Raw genomic sequence first — 20,569 nt, 5'->3', positions numbered from 1 at the left:
CAATTGACGAGAAGGATTTTGTGCACAGCAGGGATGGAGACTTTACTCTATGTTTGTTTATGCCACACAGTATAACTAGACTTGAAATGATTAGATTTTTCTTGGTAAATATTGATTTCACCATATGCACACAAATTGATGAACATATATTTACATTGATAATCAACTAAATTTACAAATAGTCAAAAGCAAGAAAAATGCTGTTTGAGAACTGACTAGGGTCAAAAATCCATGGATTTAGATGTTTGAATTAGGCTTCTTATGAGTGGACTAGCAAATCAATAGTAAAAACAGGTATGATCTGTCAGTGTAAATATATTTATTTCACATATTTTAACGTGATGTTGACAATTTGTATTTTAACTATTTGATTTAACTTTTTGAATCTCATAATCTACCATCATTAAATAATGACACACACTCCTTCCCCCAAAATTTCCAACAACTGTGAAAATTTAAATTGACAAGAATCAGGGAGTGGGGAGCTTAACAATAGCCATCAGTATTAATTATCCAGTGAAATTATTTAAAAAATTGAATTCTGCCAAGCCTAAATACAGCCATGACCAAAATTAAACAGATTACACTCCTTCAAACAACTGGATAATGGGAATGACTTGGGTTTTGACCCAGAAAGGGAATTCTGAGGCCATTTTACTGCACCAAAGTATATTATCGGAATCTCAGACAGTCAAAACAGGGTCACATCCTCCAAAGTCTGATTACACATATCTAATTCCCATGCTCTTCATTGTAAACCTCCACTTTAAATATATTCGCTGTCCCCAAGACATTGGGATAATCAAGCTTGTCCTTTACTAGGTAACACTTGTAATAGTTACAGTGAAGTATTATTTTAAAGTTATTAAAAACTTATTAAAAAGCTACAAGAGAAACAAAATCAAATGATTATTTGATGTGCTCTTTAGACTATTGTTGTAAGAACATTACAGTGACAATAACCTGGGGGACAGAAATAGACAGATGGAGAGAGCATGCACACTGCTGTTACTAATGTGGGGGTATTAAAGTCCTTTAGAAAGGCAATGTTAAATGCTACTCGCTATCCTAAGATGACCATTGTGCTGCAGTAACGCAGTGCATGTAGATTTATAATCATTCTTTGCCTTTTTTACATTCCTGGGCTGTTGTACAATAGCCCCATCTTGTGGTTTACTTAGCTCTATTACTTCTGACAATGAGATCCTCAGAGGAAAATTGGTAGAGAAATCAGTGAAGTCATGCATGGATATGTAGGATAATAATTCCTATTAAATGGATTATCAGATTACATATCAACTAAAAGGCCTAAAGCTCAAGTGCTTTGTAATAACAGCAGACTCCTTAGGTTTAGGGACCTCCTCCCTCCAGGCATGGAATTTTCCTATTTTCCCCCTCATAATGAAAGAAATAAATTATATTTTATGTAGAGTAGGCGAGTAAAGGATACCCAGTGACCCTGGGGACAAGATTTCCAGGCGGCGATACACCATGAAAGCAGATATATCAATGCCAACACAAGAGCATGGGGTTTATTGTACTACGACATAGAATCACAGGGTTAGAAGGAACCACAAGGGTCATTTAGTCTAACCCCCTGCCAAGATGCAGACATGAGGGCAACAGGATTCTGGGAGGTTTTGCCTGAATTTGCCTACCCTTTTGCAGGCAAAAATCAACCTTTTCCAAGGCTCTGCCTACATTAAGGAAATATGAACCAAGTATCAATCGAGTTACATCAGTGTAACCCCTAATGTAGGCTGGCTGCACCAGCCCAGTTTAATCTGGTAATTTACCAAAGTATTTTATACCAATGTAAATCATGCTGTGTACTGGTTTCATGTGCCCATGTTAGGGACACGCACTAGAGTGATTAGATAGCCAATGTAAATCCATTACATTTCTTTAGAGAAGACAAGAGCTAAGAGAGATTTTCAGCTATTGTTAGTGGGGCACAGTTTCTCCTCTCACAGAAGCAGTAGTGAAGAGACTCATCAAATGGTCTGAAAATAAGAATGGGAATCCTAATACTGTGCAGTTCTAAAGCACATTTCATCCAAGAACGCCAAAACACTTTGCAAACCTTAAGCCTCTCAATAGCCTTGAGAAGCTGGAATCATCCTCATTTTACATATGGGGAAGCTGAGGCCCAAATAAGTCACATGACTTGCACAAGGTCTCTCTCTCTCTCTCTCTCTCTCTCTCTCTCTCTCGCGCTCACACACAAACACTGGCACAGACAGGATTAAAAATAAATTGTTTGGACTTCACTCCAAACACTCAGTGAAGCTCATTTTTTGCGAGAGAGAGAGAGAGAAGAGCTCTAGATACAATATATAAGATGGACATGAGGGTGCAACATTGCAGCATGATCGTTAAAGCCACTATTTCAAGAGAACTTACTTCCAGACCCATCTTTGATCCTGGGCCCCTCTGAACCTGCCTCTGCAAGGATGTTGGCATTCGCATTATTTTCCATATCCATCACATCTGAAGCAGACTCGCTTTCCTCTTCGGGCTCAGGGTGGCTGAAGATCCAGTCCAGTGCATGCTCCAAATTACTATTCTGGCAGTCAAATGAGCAAAACACTAGCCATCAGTGCGTTCACTAACATTGTAGCTGCCATACAAACACTGATCTTCAAATAAGCAGAACAAGGACTGAGATCAACAGCATTCAGTACATTTGAGCTAGACATACTGCGCCTCTATGGAAATGAGTATTCAGCAGGCACTATGCAAATCTCTTGACCTAGGACTATAATTGGATTTGTTTAGTACTAAATGATTCCCTGCAGCATTTTCAGCACCACACGGACTGCATGGTTCTTTGCTCGGTGTTCTATATGCTGTTACCAATAATGATAGGGTGCTAGATTACATAGGATAACAGTATTAATTTAAGCACATAGGCTTTTAAAGTTATATTTGATGCGAAAAGTGGCTGTATCAGTCTTATAAATAATCACAATGATTTAGCTGGAGGCATTCAGAATTTGGTTTCCAAAGTTGTAATTTCCAATGCACCTTCCCTTCCTCACCAGGCTGGATAAAAAATGGCTGGGATTGGGATTTTGGTTCTAACAAATGGTTTAAAGGGAAGACAGTTTAGATCTTTTAATCCTTATTAAATCAAAATAGTTGTTTACAATACACAAAAAATGCAGGAACAGTGACATTTGTAATTGCCCTCTACCTAATTTGATAGGCATATTCCCTTGTTGGAACAGAAGGTTTGCTTACCAATACTTAGGTTGTAAGCTCTCTGGGACAGGGGCAGTCCTTTTGTGCTGTTTTTGTACAGCACCTAGCACAGTGGGGTCCTAGTCTACGACTGGGACTCCTAGGTACCATGGCAATGCAACCAATAGGTCCTGGGAAGTCATACAGAAAAGAGTAAGTGATCTGGCTAGGAAAGACCTGAATTGCACTGTTCTTCAACAGACACTGCCAGCCACCCATGCTAGCATTCCAACCAGCACACAGCCTACTCAGGAATAAAAGTGAAAGCCAGTGACCTAGTCCTATGGTTTCTGCATTCAGATCACAAATACTGTGCAAGCCACATAACTACACATGAAAGGGAAACTGCTGTCTGCGAGTGACTATGCTGCTTGGAGCACTCCAGCACATCACACTGGATGGGAGCCCAGCATAGCTAGGAAGAGGCAGTGCAGCCCAGGAGTTGGTGTCTGAGGAAGTATTAGTATTAATGGAAAATTACAGCATAGAAAAGAAGGCAGAAGAGCCCAGTGTTAACTCCCACTCCTCCCTGGTTATCATCCCACATGGAGGTGGGCTTTGGAGAGGCACAGAACAGATATAAAGAGAAACAAAGGTAAAGCCTCCCTTCTCTCCAGCACCGAGAAAGAGGCCTTTCCTCTCTCACTGTGGGTGTCTCTTAAGGGCCAAAAGATCGCTGTACCTGGATAACTGTGAGCGGTGAGTCAGAAAACAAACAGTCATGTGAGATGGGATTGCAACTCTTCAACAAACACCCCAAAGAAAGGAATTGGGGAGCACCCCATCCTCAGGACACACTGCTCTCATTCACTCAAAATGCTTCAGAACAGATAGGAAGGGGAGTCAAGTTCTTCCTATCTTCCCCTTCTTTGTCACATCCAACTTAATACTCACCTGAAATCCATATACCCTAGCTCCTCACCCCTGTCACAATCTATCTTGAAGGCCAACCTTGCCTCAGGACCCCATTCTCCTCGCTTCCCCACATCCACCAGCAAATTATGAATTCCTTCATAGGCACATCTCATGAGTTTCCTTGCACATGTGTCTTTTCATCCTCAAAAAAAATAAATTCCAAAATTTCTCTTGGGACTCACTGTTGCTTTGAGTGCTTGAATAGCTACATTCCTCTGGAATCCCATGGAGGTGATGAGAGCTACCATCTCTTCTGGAGGCTGGTTATCTAACCCAATAGCCCCTAGACCAGCTGCTCCGGCAGAAACAACTCCCCCATAGCCAGGTATAGCTAATGGCTCCGCAAAATCTGGAAAAGACAAACAGTTCACTTTTTTACCCCATCAATACATACCCTAACAATGAATGGAAGCTCGAGAATAGCAACAATACCTGTATAAAGTTCATTTCTATTGGCCAAATCTGGACAGCAGGGGCACAGAAGGCCCAAAAAAGCAGGAAAAGGAGTATGCACATGAGAAAGGCATGTATGTGGATTCTTCCACACTGTGCATGTGCTACAAGGGTGAAACCAATGCAGCAAAGTGACATGGTGGCATATCCAGGGAATAAAGAAGCCAGGTTTATCACAGCAGAGCCCAACATGAAACCCAAGTATCAGACAACCCATACTTGGTAGGCATACAGCTGCATACCCAACACTGACCCAAGACCAGCAACAAGGGGCTGTAGACCCACCACTGCTTTTCAGCACCAGTTACTTCGTCACTGGGGACAGGATACCTCTTTTGGTGCAACATTGGTGTGCTGTGCCTTCTCTGGGCAATGGGTGCCAGGTGTGTGTTCAGAGGACTGGATTCTGTATCAGGTTTATAGTAATGAGTACTAGTCCTACCAACATTCAGGAGAATGACAAGTCTGTGTTCTCCAGTTTTCAAAGGGATATGATACGATTTGTTTGCCATGCACGGTGTTACAATTTATATAGACCCAAGTAAGAAGCACAGCAGAGTGAGGTCTCATTCAAACCCTTGAGACTACTGACCTGGTTCTTCCATGTGTGCAATGATCCAGTTGAAAGCCACTTCAGCACCCATATTTCCTGTATAGTATACAGCTTTCCGACATGCTTCCAAGGGGAAACCCATCTCTGCTAGCTGCATCACTGAAGATTCATCAATATCCGGAGCTACAGCAGAGGATACTCTAATAAGTAAAGTCAGATCAGCCCATTCCTGTAGTATTTGTTATTATATAGGAAGTAGCATCCTATACATCGTATCACTGGGTTTGTTTTAATGCTGCAGGAAACAAACATCCATTAAAAAAAAGCAGCTTTATGCAAATCACTATAATGGCAATTAGTGATTTATTTATAGCTTTTTATCTAAATCATTTACATAGAGCGTCTTTCACCCTGAGTAATTCCCGAAGTGTTTTACAAAAAGCATTTATAGGAAACAAGTCACCCCCCACTTAAGTGCAGGCCCGTCAGGGATTCTAAGAGTACTAGATCTGCTACTATTGGTAGATGGACAGCCAATTCAGTAACGACACCACGGCTGATGTAGTGGAGCACAAGCAGCTTATCTGCAGCAGTGACACTTGGTGAAGATACCTCAAAACTCTGAATACTGTAGCTCTCTCTCTCTCTGACTATAAAGGCTTTTACAAGCAGCACCTGTGACATTCTGTTTAGAAATCATTCTAATTTTTTTGTCAAGTTGTCTGCATAGTGAGTCATTGGCTAAAATCCTCCAGACCAGCAAATTATAAAAGACACATGATAGGACCAATCTTGGCCCTTTGAGGACTGTGGCAAAACTCCCATCGATGTCAATAGGAAAAGGACTGCTCCTCACTTTGTTCAGAGTTTCGTTAAGGCCTCCCATATCACTTAAGACCTGGGGCATAAATCACAGGGACAGCTTTATGTAAACCCTCTGTACTGGTGTGAATTTCACCCTATATGAAAAGCAGCTACTGATTCCGCTCTGTAGCTACTTTTCAAATATAAATATAATGTATTTCTTTTTGGTCGCGGTGTTGCATTTTAACAGGGGAGCACAGAACAACACTGTGATATGGAGACAAAAAAAAAAATCTCCCCCAAAATGTTCCAACTCTAAGCATCACTATTGTTCAGTATTTCACATGAAGCTAGCACCTGGGTACATACTCTGGCAGCAAGCCCAAGTTGCCACTCAAGTTACACTGCTGCTGTTAGCTTGAGCAGAGCTAGCATGGATACATGTCTACATGAGCTGGGATTCAGACCTCCCACACAAATATAGGTGTATCCTCAGTGTTATAGCAAAGATCCAAGGTGTTGGGTCAGATCATGGCATACAAATTACAACTGTAATCAGGGACAACAATTTTATAACCAGCCCCCTCAAATTCCTTCCCCATTTGCAGTTTAGATGAGCCCTGAATGGGCAACATCAATGTTTAAAGAATACAAAGCGGCATTTCTGAAAAGCATACCTACAACCTCCTAAACTGAGGCCTCATCCAAAGCCCACTGACATTGGCATTCATTTCAATGCACTTTGGATCATGCGCCACATACACTTTAAAAATTGAGGTTTTTAATCTAAAACTACCCTAAATTGCTACTGATAAAACTCCAAAAACATCACATTTGTAATTTCAGAGCACCTCTTCCAATCCAATTAACTGTGTTTTAAGTTTTAAAAAATGACAACAAAGTACATCTGGCTCAAATCTTTTACACCAAGATTTAGTCCACAGTGAATTAACCCCAAGTTACAAAAATCAGCCTTCACACCAGAAACTGTGGCTGCTCATGTGTTGGGCACCACACTGCTACGATGGGTCCTTCAGATACCAAAATGCGTGCAAGTCAACGCTGGAACAAGTACAACACTGAAGTGTTACGTAAATGCACACAGAGAAAAGTGCCATACATATCTGTGTAGACAAAACTACCATTAATTGACTATCGCACGTGGATGCATGTTTGAACAGCCAAAACATCAGCACAATGTGCTGGGGAGAAAAATGAGATACATACGCTCCATGAAATGGTTCATCATGCGATCTGGAAATTGAGAAAGAAAAATTAGGAGAAGTGAGTTTGCATGACAGTCAGCTACGCTCTATATTGAAAAGAAAGAGGGCCAGTTTTGTGGGTAATAAAAAAGTCTGGTGCCGTAAGAGCAGCGTGCACTGTGCTGACGGAAGCTCACAAAGATAATCTCATGCTTATTAAAGTAGAGCATCACTGGTGTTGTAATCCAATAATAAATGGGATAATTACTGGCCTAACCCCATTTAAACCAGGAAGGCCATGATGCTATGAGTATCGTACCACCAAACTGAACTTTCTTTCCCCAAAATATAATCTGCACACCCAGACATTACAGGATGGGCATGGTTAGCTGATGCTTTATGTAAAGCAAGAGGCTGGGATTGAGAGGGCATAAGACTAACAAAATGAGGTAGCGGACACGTTGAGAAGTTTTACTTGCACCTGAGGACGTTAAAACCAGGACTGGCTAACAGTTCCTAATTTAGCACTTACTCCTTCCTCGAACTTAGCCATAACGCTAGTAGCCCTCATCCCTCTCCTAGCCCTCCTCAAAGCCCATTTGTTCTTTGATGCTTATGTGACAGCCAGCATCTAGGCCGACACATTGGTGATAGAGCTACACTGACCCGTTGCTTATTCCTACAAGAAATTGGCCAAATAGTGAGGGCTGGGTAGAGGGGTCAGTCAGTATAGTTGAGGTACATGTTACATATAGAAAGGCATATACAAACTGTCTGTGTTAAGATTTGAGTGAACCCCTCTCCCAGCACCTTTTGCAAGTTGCGTGTTTCGTTAGAATGCAATGTCTCTGGTAGCTGAATCAGTAAGTAAACCTCATAGCAAGCGGTCATGATGCAGGAAGACCAAAGTGGATGAAGTGAGACAGCAAAAGCTGTCAGGAGTTTTATTTCATTTATAAAAGGTAAAGCTCCAATTTTTTTAGCCTTTACAAGTGAAAATGCAAGTTTCAGGGAGGCCGAGATGCCCAGAAAGCCATGGTAAACCATAGGGAGTAGTCTGGAGAGGGGAAACAAAATTGAAATCACTATACGTCTGTGTATTCCTCTACTTTAATACCAAAATACATTTTAGAGATTGGCGTTCTTCCATGTTTGGAAAGCTCACTGCGGTAACAGCACTATTAGTACCCAGCAATGTGAGTAGCGTCATCCCTTCTAGTATCACATTAAATATTTAAACACCAAAACCTGAGTCATCATTAAGCAAATTTCAATAATCTGTGTCTAAGGTCATAGGATAATAAAGAGAATTTACTAGCTACAAAACATTTCACTGTCAGGGCAAAGTGGGGAAGAAGCAAGCTTTTACTGGACAGGCTTGATCTAGAAATGGATTATTTCAAGATGTCACATTGTGTTAAACATCTGTAGTAGCGTCTAGCACAAAGGGGACCTGGCTCATGACTGGGGCTCCTCGGTGTACTGCAATACAAATAATAAATAATGATTCTTGCTCTTTATAATGAAGAAGTGGCAGACTTTCAGACTTAACCTATGGAAGGACATTGAGTGTCTTACAAAGTTTTATTTTGGAGAAGTTCTATGGCCTGTGTTATAAAGGAAGCCAGACTAGATGATCACAATGGTCCCTTCTGGTCTTCGAATCTATTCATCTACATAACCCCTTGTGTATTAAACATAGTTGTGCTGCAGATTAAGGAATCTGGTTTTAAGAAGTGTACTGTTCCCCTTTAAGTACACCGCCAACAAGCCATGTTTGGTCTGATACATGCTAATAGATGGTGCTGGGACTGGATAAGATGAAGTCAAGATCCTAAGGCAAAAACCTTATTGCCCAATTTAAGGCTCCTGAGAGCAAGGACCATGCCTTGCACACCAGTGAGAACACATCAGATAATGATTATTATTCAGCCACAGTCACACCAAGGTTAGTTTATCATTGGTTTTTAGACGGCAGTTAGCACAAATACCATGGTAAGTAGGTTCCGATATACATGCCCCCAAAAACAAGAAATGACTGGGTTGAATTTCCACTCCACTTTTGGCACCCACCACTGATTCCACAGTAGGCATCCAAGCTGACGTTACATTCCCTATGGGCTGGAATAAGTAAGCATGACGATTCCATGAAACTAAATGGGAACCATGAGCTTGTACTCAAAGGCTGAATCTGGCCCTCTATATCCACTACACACCAATGAGTGCGAGCTCTTCAGAACAGGGATTTTTTTTCCATTATGCATGTGTACAATGGGGCCTAAGCCTTGATTGCTTCTAAGGTGCTATTACGACACAAATAACACCAATACGAATAATGAGGGGTACTAGGAAGTAAGTGCTCTCTGAGTGATGCCATTGAAAGTTCTAGAGTCAAGCCCTACAGACTCTCCTAGATGTACTTAGGTTCTAGACACCTGTAAAGATTCTAGAGGGAATGAGAACACAAGCTGGGGACAGGGTGGAGAGGGTGAAAAAGGGAATTAAAATATTCAGTTACCCTCTTGCATAGAACAATGTGAATTCCTTATCCTATCAACAGGTTTAAGTTAATTCAAGGCTTCTTAAGAGGTATGACAGCAGCAACCACTGCCTGATTTTCAAACAATAGCAGCTGCGGGTGCTCAGCACCTCTAAAAAAAAGTGCATTATTATTAGTCTGTCCCGATCCTATCTACACTCTATTCTCATTCACAGAGTCATGCTTCGTGCCTGCACAGGTGGAGTACAGCAGCCAAAAAGAGGCTTCACATGAACCAGCAGAGAGATGAAGAAAAATAGACTAACTATCCAAGCAGAGGAAGGCGGGATGGAAGGAGAGATCCCGGGGGTAGAGGACAGTACCTTTGGGGTCATCAGGAATGATAATGGGCGGAGCAATGTCAGGAAGTTCCTCTTCTCCTGGTTGTAGTCCGGTGGCACGGAGGTGATTGATGTCTAGTAGGTCTGGCATGTCTACGGAAACATCTGCAAACCCAGAGAGGAAAAGATTATTGATGCATTCCAGCACATGTACATTGTATTGCAATTTACATGCTATAGCGAGGGGAGCTCAGTACACACGCTACATACATGGCCACGATTCTCTTCTCTTAAACTGTTGGTTGGAGTTACCAATGAGAAGTTCAGGACACCTTTTAAAGAACACTTTTACAATGAAAAGTGACTATGTAAAATTGGATTCTTATTCCTCAGATCTGGGGTTCTGGTCTGGCCCTTTATGAAAAGAGGAGCCCACTGGATTTTGTTACAAACTCAAGACTCGCCAATGTACATAGCCCTTCCAAGAGAATCTGGACCAAATGAGGGAGATACATACCAAGCTTTTGGGGTATCCAGTCAAGGCCAAAGGTGAACTTCTTTATCTGCACTACCAGGTACTCAGGAAATGAAGCAAAGCGAGATGTTCTGGGAAACACAAGAACGTTACATCAATAAAACAGGGCAACAAGATTACAGAACACAGATTGCAATGTCTCAGACCATGGTCTAATCGACATTAACATGAAAAGTTTTACACCTATGGGTATGTCTACACTGCAATTAAACACCTGTGGCTGGCCCATATCAGCTGACTCAAGCTCATGAGGCTCAGGCTAAGGGACCGTTTTATTGTGGCGTAGACGTTCAAGCTCAGGCTACCGCCTGAGCTCTTGGACCAGAGCCCAACCTCTGGGAACCTCCCCGTTGTGGGGATAAATTTTCAGCGCTTTGTGTTCACCCAAGTAGCTCCAAGCGGCTAGAATTTTAGGGCATTAGGTTGAAAATACAGGTTACATAGGCTCTAAAGATGACACTGTGATTTTTATATCTATGACATTATCTTTTTACAAATAGGAACATTGGCTATTAGGTAATCTACCTACAAGCACCCAAAGACTCCAATGCTGTTTCTAAGTGAGATCTACAGATGAAAAGGACTATATGAATGCTCACTATTTTTGCAACAATTTAATGTTTAACATTAAATTGTTAAATTAATGAAAACAAGTGTTTTTCTTTATTTTTGTACAAAAACATTTGAAGATCTATTTTGTCTTGCTTTTAAACGCAGCCTAATCCTGCCTCTATTTAGAACAGCAGAATATTTTTTACTACCATGGGACATGCTCACAGTTAACGTATGAAACACTTTGGTTTTTCCTACATTCTTTTCCTCCAAGTGTGTTTGACTGCCTGTTTTCTATATGGTGCAGAAACTGTACACTAAAGAGTACAACCAATTGCTGGTATTGCTAACAATAGAAGGCAGTTTACCAAAACAGACCACTTCCTGGGCCCAGTTCTCACCCACTCTTCACTACTATTGAAGACGCATTGGAGCATATTGGAGCATGCTCCAATACGTCTGTTAGTCTATAAGGTGCCACAGGACTTTTTGTCGCTTTTTACAGATCTAGACTAACACGGCTACCCCTCTGATACTACTGAAGACACCCTGAAGCTTCTGTAATACCCCAATTGTTTAACACTTCTTCTTGGCATAAAGCTACGCCCCCTGTGGCTGTGTCCCTCCTTCTATTCTCCTTTGACCTCCCAATATTTTCTGTGTCCGAGCCCTTTTCATTACATTTTTCATCTGACTTTAGATTGTAAACCGCATGGAGGCAGGTTCCTCCTCTTTATATTTGCCTGTAAAACACCATGCAAAGTGGCACCATATAAGTAACAATAATTAAGTATTACAAATGTATCCTAACTCTACAACACTGATAGTCATGCTGGAGTATTTTGGCTGAAATTCAGACATATATCAGAAACCAAATTTTTAGTACTGCCCTTTCTGTGATTTGAAATCTTCATCCCTACAGCCTGATCAAGGAAGAACTTCTATCTCCATTTTCTCCACCCTATTCTGCCTAGGGGCTGCATGTGGTGCTTTAGCGCATCTTCAGACAAAGCTGGACAAGAAGAGACTAGGGATGGAGATCCATACTTTGTCTCTTGTATGGAAACATAGATTTCTACCACTAGCTACTGCATGGAACCCAGGCTAAATGTGTAGGGTTACCATATTTGAACATTCAAAAAAGAAGACACTCCACGGGGGGTGTTGGCCCCACCCACAGTCTACCCCTGCTCCTTCCCCACTCTTCCCCAGGCCCTGCCCCCTCCCCGCTCGGCCCCGCCACCACACCTCCTCTCCTCACCCCCGGGCCTGCCGCTGGCTTGCTGCGTCCCTCTTCAGTCCACCACCTACCACTCGCCTCCTCCCACCTGCCACTCACCTCCCCACTCCCCTGCCAGAAACCCCCATGCCCAGCCCAGGAACCCCCACCTGCAGCTGGCTCGACGCTTCTTGCCTCCTCACCCCCACCCGCCCATCAGCCGCTTGCTCCCTCACCGCTCGCCTCTTCAACCCCCGCTGCCTGTATCTGGCCTTTTCACCCAGCCCCACTCACCTACTCACCCCTCACCTCCTGCTTCTCACCACTCGCCTCTTCACCTCGCCCCACTCGCTTACTCACCCCTCCTGCTGCAGGTCCCTCTGGCTCCTAGGATCAGAGGCAGCCAAGGAGGATCCACGTGCTGCGCCCACCACAAGCATGAGCTCCGTGGCTCCCACTGGCTGGGAAAAGCACCAATGGGAGCTGCCGGAGCTGCAGAGTGGGGCTTGCAGGTGCCATCAGCAAACAGAGAGCTCTCCGTCCCCCCGACCCGACCCTAAAAGACAGTGGGACCTGCCGGGGGGGCGAGGTGGGGAGTCCCAGCGGTGTTTACCTGGGCGGCTCCTGGGAAGCATCTGGCAGGTCCCTCTGGCTCCTAGAGACAGGTTGGGTCGGGTCGGGGGTGGTGGCGGCTGCAAGCCCCAACCCCGCAGCTCTGATTGGGCAGGAGGGAGCCAGGGCAGCACAAAGAGACCCCCCTCCGCCTCTGTGCCTAGGGGCCGCCCACACTGCAGGCTCCTGCGGGTGGGCGCCGGGAGCTGCCCCAGGAAGTGCTGCCAGCCCTGGGACTTCGGACTTAGGGTTACCATACATCCATATTTTCCCGGATGTTTTAGATATTTAAATTCCTCCTGGATGGCGATTTAAGAACTAAAAAGCCGGACATGTCTGGGAAAATACAGACGTATGGTAATCCTATAAAGGAGAGCAGAAACTTATCAAGCCACTAAGTTTTACACTCCCTATAAGCATCCACAAGCTACCTCATTATCAAACTTCAAATCCCTCCTTAAAACTCTCCCTTCTCATGATGCCTACAGAAACTTGACAACAGTTAGGCTGCTGGCAGGCTGAGACCCCAGCCTAACACCAATATTATCTCATTATTTCCTTGTACTCCCCCATCAGCCTGTCCGTATCCATCTGTTGTCCATACTTAGATTGTAAGCAAGTCGGGACAAGGAGAGGCTTTTGTTATTTGCACAGCACCAAGCTCAACGGTGTCCTGCTCCGTGACCAGGGCTCTTCAGTGCTATTGTAATACACATAAATAACAAACAACAACAACAAGCTTTGCTACAAACATCCAAATGAAGATAACTCCTGAAGTTCCACAAAGATGATTTATTTGTTGCTCAGAGGGTCATTACAAGCCTTTGAAATGTGAACTACACTTCTTACTGGGGCAGAGCTGTACTAATCTGCACCTTTTACATTGACGAGCCTCATCACTAATCCTGATCCATAACTGACTCTGCATCACCGTCTATTTCTTGCTGTAGCATAGCCAAGTGGTAAAATGAACTATATTACGAACACATTGTGCTTTTAATATGGAAACACACACTTACTTAACTCCTGCAGATTTTGCTTGAAGAGCACTGCTCCAGAAGTCTTCTACATTTTCTGGTTCAGAAAAAGCCTGCAGACACGCACTAAAAGGGATCTTGGCACGGACAAGCTCTGGTGGAGGTCTCCTAGCAGCTTCTGCTTCTCTCCTCTTCAGTTCGTAGGCAATTAATTCATCTGCTCAAAAGCAGACATGACACTGAAGGCTACATGAACAATGCATCTGCCACAGAATCTTTCACTGCAGTCTTACTTCTCACCACCTTTTTTTTTTTTTTGTTTGTTTGTTTTTAGAGTGGGGGTGAGGGGAGAGACACAGGCTTTTATATGGTCTAAATATGTCCAGAAGACATCAAGATCCTGTCTGCATCAGGATCACAGCCATGTTTCAAACACATTTCTGGTTAACAGGGTTCTGATCACATGGAGGACAGGGCACTGTGAACACTTGGAAACAAGTGATTAAATCTTCATGGCAGGGTTTTTATTTCTGTGCAAATGGCTATGCCTCTCTGCCAACTCCATCAACTCAATTAGACTCTGAAAACCATTGCTGGTCTACCCCTCCATTGTGCTTTCTTGACTGGTCAGGGCTATATATTGGGCAGGACTATAGTGCTTCCCTTGCCAGTGATGGCCAGATGTACCAGTAGTTGTCAAAAACTAAAAGCTCCTGAGCTATAAACTTCTGGAAATAGATGCAATTTTTTAACAGAACACATTTACTGTTGGAACAGATTACCAAGGAATGTGGTAAATCCTCCCTTGGAGTCTTCAAATCAAGACTGGATGTCTTTCTAAAATACATGTTCTAATTCAACCACAAGTTATGGACTCCATGCAGGAACCACTGACTGAAATTTTACGGCCTGTTATGCAGGAGGATAGACTAGATTTTCAAATAGCCTCTTATGACTTTAAAATCTATTAAATCTTGATGTGAAAGAAACAGTGAACAGCAAAACAAGGACAATTTACTGACCACAACAGGGCCCCTCTTTGAGTCCCTCCACTGGCTCCCCTCTTCACCTCTACATCAAACACACACTTCTTGCCTTTCCCTTTAGGGCCCCTCACAACTTCACCACACCCTATCATTGTATTAATCCCCATCCTCAACCTACCAATGCTCCCAGCCATTCCTAACCACTCTTTCTAAAGCAAACAACCTAATATTTTTAGTCTCTCCTCATATGGAAGCCATTCCATACCTCATGATCATTTTCGTTGCCCGTTTCTGTACCTTTTCCAATTCTAGCAGATCTTTTTTGAGATGGGGTGACCAGAACTGCATGCAGTATTAAAGCTTTGGGCATACCATGGATCTATATAGTGGCATTATGCTATATCCTGTCTTATTTTCTATCCCTTTCATAATAGCTCCCAACATATTGTTAGGTTTTTTGACTGCCGCTGCACATTGAGTGGCTGTTTTCAGAGAACTATCCATGATGACTGCAAGATCTCTTTCTTTAGTGGTAACAGCTAATTTAAACCCCACCATTTTGTATGTAGAGTTGGGATTTTGTTTTCCAATGTGCATTACTTTGCATTTATAAACAGTGAATTTCATCTGCCATTTTGCTACCCAGTCACCCAGTTTTATGAGATCCCTTTGTAATTCTTTGCAGTCACCTTTGGGCTTCACTATCTTGAGTAATTTTGTACTGTCTGAAAATTTTGCCTCTTCCCTGTTTACTCCTTTTCCAGATCATTTATGAATATGTTAAACGGCACTGGTCCTAGTACAGATCCTTGGGCAACCATGCTATTTACCCATCTTCATTGTGGAAACTGACCAATTATCTCTATCCATTGTCTCCTATTTTCTAACCAGTTACTGATCTATGAGAGCACTTTCCTTCTTATCTCACAGCTGCTTACTTTGTTTCAAAGCCTTTGCTGTGGGACTTTCTCAAAGGCTTTCTGAAAGCGGAGTCCTATTCATTTGTAGCACTTTCCCCATGCTCTGGAAATACTCAGGCAGACCTAGGGCCCTGAGTCTACACATATGCACACCCTGGAGGCATGCAAGACAATTTGGAACGTTGTGTTTTTGATTAACTTCTATGTAGCCCATGACCAACTCAATGTGGATGGGCCACTTATGAAGGTGAATGAGCCTGCTACCGCCCTGGCTAACAAAACTGGGGGTATGGCTACACTTGCACGTCAAGGAGCTGTCGCGGCAGCGCTTTGAAGTTTCAAGTGTGGTTGCAGCGCCAGCACTGGGAGAGAGCTCTCCCAGCGCTGCATGTACTCCACATCCTCTACAGGTGTAGCTTACAGCGCTGGGAGCCACGCTCCCAGAGCTGCGGCACTGTTTGCACTGAGGCTTTACAGCGCTGCTGGGGGGGGGGTTCGCACCCCTGAGCGCAAAAGTTGCAGCGCAATAAAGCGCCAGTGTAGCCATGGCCTGTGTCTTTTAGCTCAAGTAGTAGATGCTCATGTTCCAAGATTCAGAGATCCCAGGATCGATCCAGGTTGCTGCCAACCAACCCAGTGACATAGTATTACATTAACCCTAACCCATCCCCTATCAGCCTTCCTTTATTGATTTTAGACAGACAGCACCAACAAACCAGCCCACCAGCACTCTTTTGACTTTACCTTTGTTCGTTGCTGCCTCCATGGCCACAGGTAACTGCATGAGATAGTCTACCCTTTCTGTGTATCGGACTTTCCTAGACTGGCAGCACTGTGTGCGTTCTTCCACCAGGAACCGGAAAACATCGCTGGGGTTTTCTGAGCCAATGCGGTTTCTCTGAAGGGAAGATCAGACTTGATCACTTGAGTAGCATCACAGAGCCTAGAGCGTGTAAACTGCTTTACAGACATCAGAAGATACCACCCTTGCCCCAAGCAGCTCACGCCCTACGGGCCACATGTTAGTCCATGCCGGGAGAGCCCTGCATGAGCCTGGAAGTTGCCACTGACATCCATGAAGAGAGACAAATGTCTGCCCACACAGTGTAACTGCAAAATGGGGGCCTTAATAGAGATATGCTGCATGGAGTGAAAGAAACAGTAGGGAGCAGGAAGAAGGCAGGTTACAGTAAATATGTTGGTTAGAATGTGCCTTACAGAATCCTTTCAGCAACCAGATTATTACTCTTATAATAGTAATACTCTTATGCTCCGAGAACTGCATTGAAACAGAACAAGCAAATTTTAGTTAATTATCCAGCTGGAATGCCACTCAAATAGTATACCTTCTCTTTGTTATGCAAGTTAATGTCTGTTATCGGGCACTTGCAGAAAAAGATCTACTCACCACCCCTATAATCAGTGCACACGGTTTGGGACATGGAACATTATGCACACAGATCTGAATAACTTCACACAGAGCGTAGCACATGAACAAACACCCTTAATCTCGGAGGGCGGGGAGGAGGTATGCTTTAAATTGTAATTGGTTGTCTCCTTAGTAAATTTCCTTTTCAATGCCTTAAAGAAAGCATTAGCATTCACAGTGTTGACTCTTTTGCATTGTAGCACTGAGCTGCAGCTTAATGGAAGTAACATTTCATACCACAGACACTTTGCTTTCAGTATGGGAATCCATCTTCCCTATAATGATTCAATAACATATAGCTGAGATTTGTAAGGGAGCTAGACAGGGTGATTTATCTGCTTCAGAAGAAGATATAAATATGTGGAATAATAATAATACCTGCTCCATTTAACATTCACAGTCTTCCTAATTATAAGTATATTGACAACTTGTAATTGTATACCGGTATACTTGTAATTGTATACTGGGTAGCTGTTGAAAGGGACTACACTGGTTTAGAAACTAGTTTAGAAACTGATTTAGTTAGATAAGTGCAATTCTCACGTAGCTTAAAGGGTTTGTAAAAAAATGATGAGATCACATACTGTCCTGTTTCTCATCCCCTAACATGTCAAACAGAGATAAAGAGAAGAACTAGTGAATACTTTCTCACCTCTACGAGGTTTATAAGGTGCAGGAAAAACTCCTGTGCATCTTGCTGTCTATTGGAGGAGAATTCTGGGTGCCCTTTGCTTACAAAGGCCTTAAACATTCGAGGAGAAATTCCATTGTGTTGAGGCTAAAAACAAAGAGAGAAATATTTTTGAAAAGCACTTCTGTGCACAATGGTTTGAATTACACATTGGCTTGAACCTTAAAAGTTAGGTTTCATGATCAAAGTGCCACAGGAAATGAAGCCATGCCACTGAATGCGATTCATAATCCACTGTCTAAAAGCTTTGTAAATGCAGCATTCGAATTGACAAGCAGTGATTCGTATCCTTCCAGAACAGCAAATGCACCTATACTTAAATCTCTGAAAACCAGGAAACAAAGAACTACAGTATAGATCAACTGCGCCCCATCTCCATGTGCCCTAAAGCTGGCAAGAGCCCCTGTGGAGCCACTGTAATTATGCTTCAGCCAGGGCTGCCTTATAAGACGACCTGAAAAATAACTAAGTTATGTGTTGTGACCAACAGAACTCTCTCATTTTTCTGCACGCTCCAACTGCCCTTCACTGTGCTCAGCACAGCTGCATAGATTGCTGCGGGGAGTGCTTACAACAGTACTTACATGAGATAGCAAGCTACATGACAGAAGCAAGTGCAGGTGTTCCAGAGGGAATCCTTAGGACAACGGTCCAGAGGTGGTAACAACTGGCAACTCAGAGGTGGTTTGTGCAGAGTAGGTCAAATCTAGGCCAGATGCAGCTAGCTGGTGTTCATTAAACCTGCCCAAAATGTGACTTCACCTTAGTGAGAATATGGTCTGACAGTTTCTTCTGCAGCCCCTGTGGGCTCTGTTCCCGCAGTGCCCCATATCCTCTGGAAGAGAAGCATGCTAGGATGTCTGACAAGGGTAAGTTGGGGCCTCACTGAAAGTGGGCAGATGCAGGCTGGGGATGGTGTGAACCTTAATTCTGTAATTCCTAGTTTACAGAGGTTTAAGCACAGGCGCATCCTGCATTCTGGAAGGGTATGAGACACTGTCAGTCAATCCTAATTCTGTGTTAGGGTTTTTGGACAGTGAATTTCCCTTGTTTTTCAAGGAAGAGTGGTATTTTGAGGAAATTATGGTAAAGAATAGTGCATGAGTGGGGACTATGGGGGGAGGGGTGCCTCAAGGTGGTTCCTCTCTACCACTTGACCACTAATCCTAGATTGGGCCCCCACGAGGCACAATAATTTTTAAGACAATCTAAGCTAGTGTGTGCATTTTAGAGCACTTGGAAAAACAGGCTAATAAACAAGTAAGTAGAGTGGTGCTACTACTCCATTACAATATAGGAGAAGCAGCATGAAATATGACACAGGTAAACCACATTTTTAAAGGAAACTTTCACTCAAAAGGCCCAATTCTGATCTCAGTGTCACCAGTATAAATAAGGACTAACTCCTTTTAGATCAATGGAGATCAGAGCCAGGCCCTTAGTTTACAATGCTTGCTCAGCTGTTGGCAGTACATTAGTAATATCAATACACTAAGATGCACTTTAAGGGCTTCTGTAAACATCTAGAGACTCAGTAGCGCTGGGAATTTCTGAGTACTGGGCTGCGTATCGTACTGGTGTCCTCAACTGCCCTGCATCAAAGGAGAAACTATATATCCTGCTTCCTTCTAAGACTTAGAAACAAGCAAACTGCCTGGCCCCAGCGAGGCTTTTCCCAGATTTTTGATGCACTGAATTTGGAATTAAGCCCCATTGCCATTGCAACTTTTATTCGACCATCTGAGTAGCGAGAAGAAAAATGTGTAAATGTGCCATATTCTCGAGACTAGGATCTCACACACACAGCAAACTCTTTCCACCAGAGGGAAACTTGATCAATTTAAGCCAAAAAACAAGATCAGTGGCAAAGTCCTGAATGAAAAATCAGTTCCTGGTGATTCTATAGACTTTGGGCCTCTTTTTTATGTTGAAATGTCTCCAAATCGCCCACTGCTCTTCCTAAACTGCTTTACAGAAGTGGAAAGAAGGTTCTACCGCCACAGAACCAGGAATATTTATAGACCACCGGGCATACTTTCCTCATCAACAGCTGCAAAACAGTTTAGCTATATATAGAGCGGACTGAACCGCTCAAAAACTCACACAAATGCTTTGACAGGCGGCACCCACTGACAGTTTATGGCTGGATTCCAAAGACCCAGGATGTTAAAGACTGTTTGCACTCGGTGAAAAATGCTAATAAGTAAGATGTGAAATTCATGTTACACACACACAAAAACAGGAGTCAAGGAAACAGTCTTACAGGTTTGGCCAAAAATCCCTACACAATTATACTCATTCATTGAAAATGCCAGAGCAAACATCTTGGAGGGCAAAATGTGCACTAGGTCTACAGTTGCATTTATCTGCAAAATTCCCACCATTGCAAGGCCACCAGTGCAGCTCCACCAGAGGGAGCAAGAGTAGGAAATGTCGACGCCAGCAACTTTCTAAACAAGGCCCTAGTACAACAAAGAATTAAAACAGTAAAACCTGTTTCACTCCTGACACCATGTTAAAAACTGCTTAAACAGGAAGACATTTGAATCTACTAAATTATGAACAATGCATATTCTTTTGTGCCCATGGATGGCGCTCTCTCTGTTGAATTAAATGGCAGAGATTAGCCCCAAATGTTACTCTGCCAAAAGCTCT

The 20,569-nt window shown here is 43.1% G+C and overlaps 1 protein-coding gene across 1 annotated transcript in view; it reads right to left on the bottom strand.

Annotated features, from left to right (window-relative positions):
- Positions 1–20,569, bottom strand: part of USP13 (ubiquitin specific peptidase 13) — an 89,000-nt gene that overhangs the window by 5,414 nt on the left and 63,017 nt on the right. The window contains exons 11-19 of the mRNA XM_050965869.1: positions 17,876–18,001; positions 16,539–16,692; positions 13,931–14,105; positions 10,511–10,599; positions 10,036–10,158; positions 7,196–7,222; positions 5,204–5,347; positions 4,341–4,507; positions 2,404–2,566 (exon numbers count right to left, since the gene is read on the bottom strand). Coding sequence (XP_050821826.1) covers positions 2,404–2,566; positions 4,341–4,507; positions 5,204–5,347; positions 7,196–7,222; positions 10,036–10,158; positions 10,511–10,599; positions 13,931–14,105; positions 16,539–16,692; positions 17,876–18,001 — 1,168 coding nt within the window. The remainder of the gene's footprint in view (positions 1–2,403; positions 2,567–4,340; positions 4,508–5,203; positions 5,348–7,195; positions 7,223–10,035; positions 10,159–10,510; positions 10,600–13,930; positions 14,106–16,538; positions 16,693–17,875; positions 18,002–20,569) is intronic.

Source organism: Gopherus flavomarginatus, chromosome 8, assembly GCF_025201925.1.
Source record: "Gopherus flavomarginatus isolate rGopFla2 chromosome 8, rGopFla2.mat.asm, whole genome shotgun sequence".
Classification (NCBI taxonomy): Eukaryota; Metazoa; Chordata; order Testudines; family Testudinidae; genus Gopherus; species Gopherus flavomarginatus.
The sequence above is the reverse complement of the archived record's forward strand: the minus strand, read 5'-3'. Positions and strand labels throughout refer to the sequence as shown.